Source organism: Vanacampus margaritifer, chromosome 17 (assembly GCF_051991255.1).
Source record: "Vanacampus margaritifer isolate UIUO_Vmar chromosome 17, RoL_Vmar_1.0, whole genome shotgun sequence".
NCBI classification, from domain to species: Eukaryota; Metazoa; Chordata; class Actinopteri; order Syngnathiformes; family Syngnathidae; genus Vanacampus; species Vanacampus margaritifer.
The window spans coordinates 19,134,634-19,146,462 of record NC_135448.1 but is presented as its reverse complement, the minus strand read 5'-3'; the positions used below and the strand labels follow the sequence as shown (position 1 = coordinate 19,146,462).

At 44.3% G+C, this 11,829-nt stretch overlaps 1 protein-coding gene across 1 annotated transcript; it reads right to left on the bottom strand.

Annotated features, from left to right (window-relative positions):
* Positions 1-387: 387 nt before the first annotated feature.
* On the bottom strand, positions 388-10,043 carry nkain1 (sodium/potassium transporting ATPase interacting 1). Its single transcript, XM_077549212.1, has 8 exons — positions 9,751-10,043; positions 9,154-9,511; positions 6,790-6,927; positions 6,633-6,713; positions 3,710-3,907; positions 3,565-3,625; positions 2,207-2,288; positions 388-1,341 (listed from the first exon to the last, which is right to left on the bottom strand). Exons 2-8 carry the CDS (start codon positions 9,205-9,207, stop codon positions 1,332-1,334), a joined length of 624 nt encoding a protein of 207 aa, XP_077405338.1. The 5' UTR covers positions 9,208-9,511; positions 9,751-10,043; the 3' UTR covers positions 388-1,331.
* Positions 10,044-11,829: the final 1,786 nt, after the last annotated feature.

Sequence of the window (11,829 nt, the reverse complement as noted above, 5' to 3'; positions counted from 1 at the left end):
GAACTGAGCGGGTGGTTCTCCCCGTTCGGTCCCCCGGGGCTAAAGGGAAGACTGCCGCAAAGCGTGTGGGGGTGACGTAATGCAGGCAGACTGTCGCCATGGTAACAGGGTACGTGTTCCTACAATGCGTATTTGTTTATAGTTTATAATTATTTTGGCTCAAACCAAGCAAAAATATTTTAGGTAAGAAAGAAGTAAGGGACTCAATTCCACTTTTTTAAATTTAAAACCAGTTTAATTACGTTGGCGGTCGGTGATATTTTTCTTTAATTAAAAACAAATGTGGTTCAAGCCGCTCCATCATATTAGCCATCGTGCTAACTCACCACGGTACTAACTAGCCACGCTTCTGTTGAAGCGTAAAAAAACAATCCAATGAGGACACAATTCTTGTTTTCCATGTAAAAAGTGTGTTTTTATTATTTCAAACTGTACCGTGCACCTTTACGTCAAGGTGTTCACCTCATACCTGTCTCCCTCCTTTGCTCCTCTCGTCTCCCGTTTGACAGATAAAAAGTGTCAGAGTGTGAAGATTTTTGAGATTGAGAAGACCAACAAAAGACACAGGTATGAAGAAAAAAATATACACCCGCCCCCTCCCCCGCCATCATCTAATGCAAGCCCCTCTTTTTTTTCCTAATCAAAATCAGTCATTGTCTGGTTATTTACATGCACAGTATTCCCCCCATAGACACACTAATGCCTGATCCCAAAGCCATCTGCACGAGCAAACTTATTTTTTCCTCTTCACTTTCTTTAATCCTCTTCCATATAGTTAGCCATTGCAATTTTGATTCGATTTTTTTCAAATTTTTTATTAGAAATGTTTACGTGGAACATTTTGTGTACTGGCCGCAGATGACTTTGGGAGCAGAAATTTTAAAACTGCTCTAGTTTGACATCAACACATTCTAAAATGACAATGAGCCGTGCCTTTTTTTTTTCTTCTTTTTTTTTTTTTTTAAATTACGTGACCCTCCCTCCCACGACAACAATGGTGCGAGGTGCAATCTCAAAGCACCGGTTAATCCCGTGACACGCACACACACACATACTGTAGTACACTACACATTTTTGTGTTGATGGCTGGTAAAGACGTGTGTCTCTGGTGAATTGACTTGTATTGTCTCCTCATTCCGCTCCGTCCCATCCGACATGCTGGTTCATCCCTGAGTTTGGTACATTCCGTTCAGGGATGGTAATCTTCCTCAGGCACACACTCACACTCTCACACGTCTTCTCCAAGGCGGGGTAAGCAAGTCCTATTTGGGGCCACCACCTTGTTCGATCCGCAGTGGCACTGATTAGCCTCAAGGAGGCGCAAGCGTCCGTTAGCCGGCCCTGGGGTGCAGAGAGGACAGGTCACACTCTAAAAAACTGTTGGGTCAAAAAGGGACTGACCCAACTTTGTGGGTTATCCAGTTGACGTTGATTTGTGGGTTGATAATTTAATTTGAGGCAATTTTTTGGTTGAAATAACTCAGAAAATTGGGTCAGTTCATTCAGTTTGACCCAACTTTTGGGGTTAAATAAATGTTGGTGTTGTTTAACTTTTTGGGTTAAATAACTCAGTCGGTCAGTTCTTTTTTGACCCAATTGAATTTGGGTTATTCAATTAACCCAAAAAGTGAAGTGAGATGAATGACCCACAAATCAACCCCAAACATGGGTTTCTTTTTGTGGGTTAATTTAATTTCACCCAAATAATCTCAAACGGGTCAGTCAATTCTTGACCCAATTTGGGTTATTTTTGAGCCAACTGTTTTTAGAGTGTAATGTTTTAGCTTGTCTCGTAGGTTATTCGCTTGACCCAACTTTTTGGGTAAATCGAACTGAATTGGGTCAAATATGAACCGACCCAACTTTTTGAGTTATTTAACCCAAACGGTTGGGTAAAATTTAATTTATAACCCACAAAGCAACCCCATTTTTGTTTTGTGGGTTATTCATTTGGCCCAACATTTTGGCTAAATTAAATAACCCAATTGAATTGGGTCAAAAATGAACCTACAACATTTTTAGTTATTTAACCCAAAAGGTTGGGTAAAATGAAATTAACCCACAACGCAACCCAACTTTTTGGGTTAATTGAATAACCGCCAAAAGTTGTGTTTGTCCCTTTTGGGTTATTTTTGACCCAACTGTTTTTAGAGAGTAGGATTGAAAAATGGGGAAGGCGGCGAGGATTATAACCAGATGGATTTACGTGTAGAGAGGCTGCAGTTGGAGGTGCGAGGACTTCTGTGGAGGCTGGTAGCCGTACGAGTCGAAACCGCCGATGAAGTCGACTTAGAAGGAGAGGAAAGAATGATTTTGTTTTACATTCATAAAAAGTCTGACCTACATGAGTCTGACAACAAACACGATGTGTCACACGCCCCTGCAGCGTGACGGTTCCATGTCATCGTTTAAGTGCAGGCCTTCATTTGTGAGGCGTGAGACGCGCAGATGGCTCACACACAACATGACAGACAGGAATATTCCAGCCACACACACACACACATACTCGGATCACACGATCACGAGGGAATCCCTGAAATTAAAAAATATTTTGAACCCGCGCACGCCAGCGACGTGCGACCAGGCTCATCATGCTGAAGCACCGACAGTCAGATTTAGAAATTCCTTTTTGGGTGATATTATCCCAAGCTGGTTGAGCCATCTCGACCACTTGACTGATAAATGTTATGCCAATACTACTCCACTAGAGGGCCCCGTGTCTTTAAATAGTTTGCGACTTCGTCCTCCCTTCAACCAGGAAGTCAGTTTCTTTTATTTGCTAATACTCGCAAATTTAACGTAAATACGGAATAATACATTTTTACTAGTGCTGGGTTTACATAAATCAAATAATCGATTTCCTTTTCCAGCCCAATATCGATTCATAAAACATGACTCGATTTTTTAAATATCTTCATATCCATCTCCATAAATTCTTAAGAAAATAGAATTTTAAAGGTCATTTTTTGTATCTTACTGTTTTCTTGAAATTTACTATTCACATGAATTTAAAAGTATTTTCTTACATTTATGAAAGGCCTGACTTATTGCACTTCAAGACAATTCAAAATCCTTTGAGTTTATATTTACAATTATTGAGATTATGAACATATTTTCATCTCATCCCTGCTGATGTCAATGTTTGTGTAACACTTAAGTGATTAAAACGTGTTACTTTCATCATTAATAGACAAAAAAATCATTTGACCATTTACTGCCTCCGCAAAATTTACTTTGAATATTTGTGGAGTTTTTTTTTTTATTATCATGTCTTTGATATCGGATTGAACTAAAATGAATCAAATCGAGAAAAATCAAATGGAGCTGAACTCTTGTGAATCGAAATCAAATCGACTGAGGAAATTAGAATCAATAATTTTTTTAAAAAAATCAACAAAAATGAAGACGTCTTTGTTATTACAAGAAGAAGACGATAGGTTTGTTGACACTAATAACGGCAGGGGTAAAAATAATAATAAATAAAAACAGTGCATATGCTGTGTGAACCACTACATTACTTGCCAGGCAAAACATTCAATGTGGGATGAAGGTGGAAACACTCACAGCTGTCCTCGTCGTCCTGGAAGACTTTGCTCACGTAGCATGCGTACACAAAACCAAATAGCTGTTCAAAGACAAGACAACTTGATTTAATTCATTTCATTTAACTTGATTTCATTCACGTAGCGTGTCTTGGCTGTATACTTACGGCCAGCAGGACTTGGATGGCCGAGCTCAACACTTCGATGTACTGATAGTCCAGGAGGCAGCCGGAGACGGTGATGACGTGGTGGTCGTCGGGGGCCAAGTGCGAGTCCAACACCGGCGTCACCAGGCAACCGGGACCGTGTTCCATCCACCAGGAACGGTGCAGCGACGTGTTGAATGTCATGAGAAAGTCCCTGTCCTACACACGTACACATACATTATAAGAAGGATGTGCCGGCACCTGGACAGTTCTTCTTTTTTTTCTTTTTTTTTTAAAGGAGCCCCGAACACCAGTTTCAATGACCAACGTGAAATTGGGTGGACAAGCCTATCATAAGAGCGCACACAGAAGAAATCTCAAGGACATGTGCCTGAAATTCAACACGATATTGACTATTTAGGTTCAGAGGTGGCAAATCCAGTTCCAGAAAGTAAAAACTCTGCTACAGTTTGGCTTTAGCTCCCTAGCTAGCTCCCATGGTGCTCGTTTACGTGCTAGTGAGCTAGCTAGCTAGCAACTGGGGCTAAAGCCAAACTGTGGCAGGGTTTTTACTTTCGGGTGCTAGCTAGCTAGGTCCCTAGCTAGCTCCCATGGTGCTCGTTTACGTGCTAGTGAGATAGCTAGCTAGCAACTGGGGCTAAAGCCAAACGGTGGCAGGGTTTTTACTTTCAGGTGCTGGCTAGCTAGCTTTCATGGTGCTCGTTTACGTGCTAGTGAGCTAGCTAGCTAGCAACTGGGGCTAAAGCCAAACGGTGGCAGGGTTTTTACTTGCAGGTGCTAGCTAGCTAGGTCCCTAGCTAGCTCCCATGGTGCTCGTTTACGTGCTATTGAGCTAGCTAGCTAGCAACTGGGGCTAAAGCCAAACGGTGGCAGGGTTTTTACTTTCAGGTGCTGGCTAGCTAGCTTTCATGGTGCTCGTTTACGTGCTAGTGAGCTAGCTAGCTAGCAACTGGGGCTAAAGCCAAACGGTGGCAGGGTTTTTACTTTCAGGCGCTGGCTAGCTAGCTTTCATGGTGCTCGTTTACGTGCTAGTGAGCTAGCTAGCTAGCAACTGGGGCTAAAGCCAAACTGTGGCAGGGTTTTTTTCTTTCAGGTGCTGGCTAGCTAGCTTTCATGGTGCTCGTTTACGTGCTAGTGAGCTAGCTAGCTAGCAACTGGGGCTAAAGCCAAACGGTGGCAGGGTTTTTACTTTCAGGTGCTCGTTTACGTGCTAGTGAGCTAGCTAGCTAGCAACTCGGGCTAAAGCCAAACGGTGGCAGGGTTTTTACTTTCAGGTGCTAGCTAGCTAGGTCCCTAGCTAGCTCCCATGGTGCTCGTTTACGTGCTAGTGAGCTAGCTAGCTAGCACCTGGGGCTAAAGCCAAACTGTGGCAGGGTTTTTACTTTCTGGACCTGGATTTGCCACCTCTGTTTAGGTTTGAAACAGACACATTTGGGGCAAAGTGAAAGTTTGAAAGGTCGGGAATAAATTCTCCCGACATCTGTGTGGGTGGACACGTAATAACAGAAGTCTCAAAGGACCCATACAGGAAATTGAACAGGAAGTCGGCCATTTTGGTTTGAAACCGCCATTGTTGGGTGATTATTTTCACCCAAATTGGCTGCCTCTAACTGTGCTGAGGATTCGCCATGCATTACGGGGGTGCCGGGTCCCATTCATATAAAAGTTGTCACTGTTGTTATTGTGCCTTTTCCTGATATTCTGTTTTGCTACCGTGGCCTTAGGGTCAAAGTGCCCCCCCGTTGCCTCGGCTGTATTCTCCTGTCATGTTTTTTTGGATCAATATTTTTGTCGTGTTTTTTTCTCAATAGAAATCCAGTAAATTGTAAATAAAAGAAAAGAAGACCGCAATCATTTATCACGGCTCCTAACATAACCGGCTTCCTTCCGGGCAACTTCTCTCGCCGTAGTGGAACATCGTCGTCATGTTCATATAAATATTATATAAAGAGCACTTTGTTGAGACGCCGCAGACGCATCTTGCTGACGTAACGGCGTGCAAAACACTGTAATTGTTACATTCTGGTTTAATGGGGAAAGACTTGAACTTCACTTTGTAGACTTTGCGGTGGTCTCCAAAATAGCACATGAAAAAAAAAAAAGGGGGTAAAAAAGCATGAGGCCAGGATGTGCCCTGAGGCTACGGAGAGGGAGGGTGACTTTGCGGCTGCTGGAATACGGTCCACTACTTTCCAAACCACTGGGGAAGAGAGGGGGGGGAAAAAAAAGGGGGGGGGGGGGTGTGCTTATCCAACCCCCTCATCCTCGCTCGTCTCCAGAGGCCTTCAAGCTACTCTCCTGCTACGCTGCTCTTATTTTTCAAATTCAAGTGAGATCCAATTCCATCTTCAACTTTCCTCCTGAGTGCATTTTAAATTGGGGGGGGGGGGGTGAAAACCAGACGCTTGGTGGTCTTCTGTGATTTTATTCAAGAGGAGACTAAGGGCAAGAGAGGGAACTTTAGCATGTATCCTTTTGGTTGTCATTTCTCCCCGCAAATGTCGGAATTGCGACGCTGAATCTGCCCGGCCAATCAGCAATGAGCAGCGGTTTACAAAACCCGGCCACTTCTGTTCAAACTAGATCAGATCTGGATTAGACTTTGTTTGATTTTGTGGTTTCCAGATGGGCATTTCAAATTGAATTAAAACTAGATCGGGATCTGGATGAAATTGAGTACACGTTACATCATCAAGATTCTGAATACGAATTTCAAATTTCATTTTAACTAAATCTGATCGGGATTAAATTTGGTTTGATATTGCAGTTCATACCATGCATATAGAACATTGGAATCAAACTGGATTGGATCTGTATTAAACTTTTGTCTGCTACCGTGTTCCATTTTCAACATATTCCAAGAAAATGTCAACTTGGTGTCAGCTTGTCTAATCACGAGGAGACGCAGGACGGGAGATCTTACCTGAGACAGGTTTCCCACCTCCAGGTAGAAGCAGATGATGAAGGAGTTCCAGCCCACCCACAGCACCAGCCACACCGCATACTACAAGCACACAACAGGCTCGCCTCAGACGCCTCCATTTTCGGAAACCCAAATCACTCACCGCGCGTGTACTCACAAAGATGAGGTATCGGAAGCGGAACTGCACGGTGCCGAACATGCCCAGGATGACGGCCATGATGTGCAGGAAGTTGGCCAGGATGGGCGCCCACTGGTACCCCAAGAAGTCAAACACCTGCCTCTGGAGGGCGGCCACCTGGGAATCGGGACCCAAGAAGGAGGCGGAGTCCCGTTACAACAAGGCGGGGACACGCGGCTCGCGCGCACTGCTGCAACCGTTGCCATGGTAACTGCCTGGAGCCCGGCGACCCCCCCCCCCCCCATCCCTTCCAAACTAATGAGGATGTACGGGCCGCAATCCCAACAATGGCCTCCACCACACACACACACACACACACACACACTCTCAATCATGGTGGGCTCGTGTTACACACTTATTACATTCGGACAAGACAAAAAAAAAATCTATTTTTAGACACAAGGAGCTGCTAAGTTTAACTCCAGAATGGACACCAGATGGCGAATAGGGGCCCTCTGGAGCATGTTTGAGGGCAAAGAACTCCCCCCCACACCCCAATCTCCACACACACACAAACACGCACACACACACACAAAGCAGCTGAAACCCAAAGCACTGACTGTACCGGACAAAAATGTCTGATTAACCGGCATGTAGCACGCTGCTTTAATTATACCCGCGAGCAGCACACACAGTCTAACATTGAAGTGAGGCGTTCAAGGACCCTCGGGCCTTCTCCCGCTGGAATTACCCTCCGACACACTGTGCAGTATTGTGCGCCGGGCCGATATGTAATTTATGAGCCGTTCCTTCCTATCAAGAAAAAACTCCTCCCAGAAGCAATAACCGTGTTTGTGTAGCAGCTTTCAGTGCGCGGCCGTTCGTCTCGTTATCCGTCCCATCTTCGGAGATAACAAAATATCTTGCGTGTAATCTCTTTGATTGATTTGCCTTGCTTTACTAGCAAAAAGTGCCGCCCTGCGTAAATAAATCACATTGATGCCGTTATCAGGACTAACGAGCAGTCGCAGGCCCGCAACACAAGCGGAAATACGAAGAGAGTCGGTGGGACGCTTGCTGAAGGGATCAAATACACGGTAGCAAAAGCGGAAAGAAATTCACCACTAGACGGCAATCTGTGCATCGGAACATTTTCCAGTTCACGTTATTTACATATTTGCATTCTGGATCAGATCCAGATTTGTTGTACTTTGAAGTGACGCAGAAAATGTCACTTATGATGGACCGTATTCGGATTAAACACACATTACAGGCTAGACATATTTCATTCAAACCGGAGTGGATCTGGATTAAACGGAAACAAAGCACATATGGAAACTGGATCAGATCCGGAATCAACTTGGTAAATATATCATCATGACAACTACTCAAAGAACGGAATATTAATGTCATATTCTACTCTAAGTGGATTTGATTCGGATCAAACTTGCTCAACACGAACGATTCTCACAATCAGGACCGAATACAAATTTCACATTTGATTCAAAATGGATCCAATCTAGACTGAACTTGGTTTGACATTGATTTGATTGCATACCAATGCATGCGCGTAGCAAATGTGATCAAACTAGAGCTGATGCTTCATTAAATTTGACGTTACATTTTAAAAACATGGAACCTGGATTGGCTCTGGATTCAATTGAGTAAAAACTACATCTTAACTTTAAAGACTGAAATTTAAAATTTTACATTCCATTGAATCTGGATCTCATCCAGATCAAACATCACATCTTGATTGAGTCAAGACTGAATATGATTTTCATGTTACATTCAAATTGAATGCAATCCAGATTGAATTTGATTTGACTTTAGTTTTACAGCATTTAGAGTAAATTTCATTTCGATGTAGGTTAAACGACACGTTACATTTTCCAGACACTGCATATAGAAATTTTTTTATGGAAACCGGATCAGATCTGGTTTCACTTTAGTGGACATTACATGCGGATTATTAAGATTGAATACAAATGTCCTACTTTGTTCAAACTGAATTAAGGTTTGGATTCCATTAAGCAAACATTACGACACCTTAAGATAAAGTTCAAATGTCATTCGATTTGGATCCAACGTGGTTTGACTAAATTTGTACGTGGCACATTTCATTCAAGATGGAGCCAATCTGGATTTAACTTGACAGTATATTTGACAGATTTTGCATAAACGCATGTTTTCTTAAAGACTAAATACAAACGTCCCATTTCATGCAAACTGAATCAAACTTGGTATGATGTTACTTTTACAGCATCAAATGGAATTGGATCAGTTCTGGATAAAAGCTTGATTTTTGACTTCACGCAAGAAAAACCCCCTAAGGAGGATTTGTGTTTCATGTGCAAATCAGTGTGTGTCCTGTGCTGTCCTGTGCTGTTGTTGGGCTCTCACCAGCTGCAGGGAGCAAATGACCAGCAGCGTGCATCTGCCGTCGCACTTCCCCATCTTGGAGGGCTCGGCACGCGGCTTGGGGCCGCGCAGGCTCCGGGGGAAGGACGGATCCCCGCTCAGATCCAGACTTGCCTGGCCGTGTCAGCTCACACCATTCCGGGCTGCGGAGGCCCCCCCCCCCCTCCCTGCCGCCTCCTTCCTCCGAGGCTCGACTGCTGCTGCTTCCCCTCACAGCGGACGACCCATTTGATGCTCGAATTCTCAAATGATTGTCGTCGTCGTCGTCTTCGCGCCGGGCCCGACTGCGGTCAGACCACCAGCGACAAGCGAATCACCTCGGCCACACCTTCCGGAGGGTCTGGAGGGAGGGGGGTGCGGGTGCGGGGGGGGGGGGGGCACACACACACACACAAAGGCACAAAGAGAGGCGGAAAAGTGTTATGATGAGCTCCAGGCTGTAGACAGAAATGAGCATCATATGATAGCGGGATCACACGGGGACGTCGGGGAGGGGGAAAGCGAGCCCGCAACGTTGCTTCGGAGGCTTCGGCCCTCCCGCCCGGCGACCGACGCACAAAGCAGCCCGTTGTGACTCACCACGTTCGGATGAACAACAATCGCGGGCCCCTCTCGGAGGCTCCTCCGCGCGCCGTCTTCCCGTTCCGTCTTCTCCGTCGGTCACGCGCCAATAAAAACGGCTAGACTCCGTTCGGGGATTCCGGCGGGTGGAAAAGAAAGACGGCGCTGCCTCGCTTCGCCCTCCTCGCCGTCTTTTGTCAACAATCGGTGCCGGAGTGTGCGCAGGAGGAGCCGGAGGAGCGACGGGGAAAGAGGCGGGCGCGAGAGCGAGGAAAGGAGGAGGAGGTGGTGGTGGTGGGAGGGGGTTGGGTTGGGGGCTGGCCGTGGTGGCGACCCCCCTCGAGGAGGAGCTGAGTGGATCCTGCAGGGGGGGGGGGGGGGGGAAAGAGGAGCAACAAAAGGGGAGGCACAAAAAAAAAAAAAAAGCACATCAGCGTGGATGAGCGGATGCACGCACGCCTGGTAGCGAGGATTGGGGGGGGGGGGGGCTCACAGATGAGGTGCGAGGATACTCGCCTTGCACTTCCATTCCTTTGTCATCATTAACATCTTCCACCTTTCCGTCTTATTACACAAAATGACTCATCAAAACACGAAGTCTAAATCAACAAAAAGCACTCAATAAAGAAAGAAAATGAAGTATGAAAGTGCATTTACATTGCTTCCGAATCAGATCCGGATTACATTTGGCTTGAATAAACGTTTTACAGACTGCATACAGAATTTTTTTTTATCTGGATCATAACGGATTGCATTTGGTAAATTCTGGTTTACATTATACTAACGTGCATCAAAAACAAATTTCATACAAACCAGAAAAGATTTCGAATTTGGTCAAACTCGCCACAATACAGAATGACAAAATGTAAAACATTAACAACAAATAAAAAAGTAAAACAAGGACAGATTCTCATGCTGAGTTTAAAGCCAAGGAATAATAATAATAATAATAATAATAATAAAGGATTTCCATACCATTTTGAACGATGGACAGTTAGGCTGATATGTGCACATGGAGTCAAAAGAAATAAAACTGAATTAGATCTCGATAGAACGTATTTGAATGAACATTTAAACACCCTGGATCCAAATAGGTTTTATTTAAACAAAATCAGCTCTCGTTTAAAATTGGTTTAATGTATTTAAGTACATGTATTCGGTCTGTAAACACACAGTACGCATGGTAAGATGAATTCAAAACGGAATCAGATCTGGACTCAACCTGATTTGACGTCACACAGCAAATTCCATTCAAACTGGATCCGAGCTGCATTCAACTTACATTTCAAGAAGTACATACAAATTTCATTCAAACTGGAGCAAATCTGGATTATTTTAGGTCAACATTCACGGTCTGTACACATTACTTCGCAGACTGGATACAGATAGCAAAATTAATTGAAAACCGGATCAGATCTGGACTCAATTTAATCATCCAATTCAATTAAAAGACCATAAATAGCACTTTTTATTCAAAACGGTCAGATTTGGATTGAAATTGATTTGACAGACGCATAACAATTTTCATTCAAATTGGATCAGCGCTGAATAAAATGAATAAACAATTCAAGTTGAAAGAATTTGATAGAATACTTACCGGAGGTTGTTGCGTCAAAACCGTGTCGCGGAAAACATCATCGGTAGAGCCAACAATGAACTACAAACACTTGCAAGCACGTGTACGACATCTTCCAGATCGAAGCAGCCTTCTTAGTTACTAACTCTTCTCAAATGTCAATTCTACACACATCAAAGAGAGAAAAAACCGCAGTGTGCGTTTCTGTTTCCGGGCTGCATCTGTTGCACGCATGCGCGCGCACACAAGCATGAAAAGAGAGCTTTTCATCTTTCTGTGTGCTTGCTTGGCTGTGCGGGAGCGGACCAGCAAGGACACGCGCGCGTCAGACCACGTTTGCTCGGACATGACAGCCATTGGGCAGATTATGCGCACACATCTAGTTTCAATCTCAGCGGAATGTCGATATCTGAATGACATTTGGCGCATATCGCAGTTTTGAAGAATAAACGGAACATTTCAATCCATCTGGATCAGATCTGGATTAAGTTTGACTTTTCACTTTACAGATTGTGCCAACA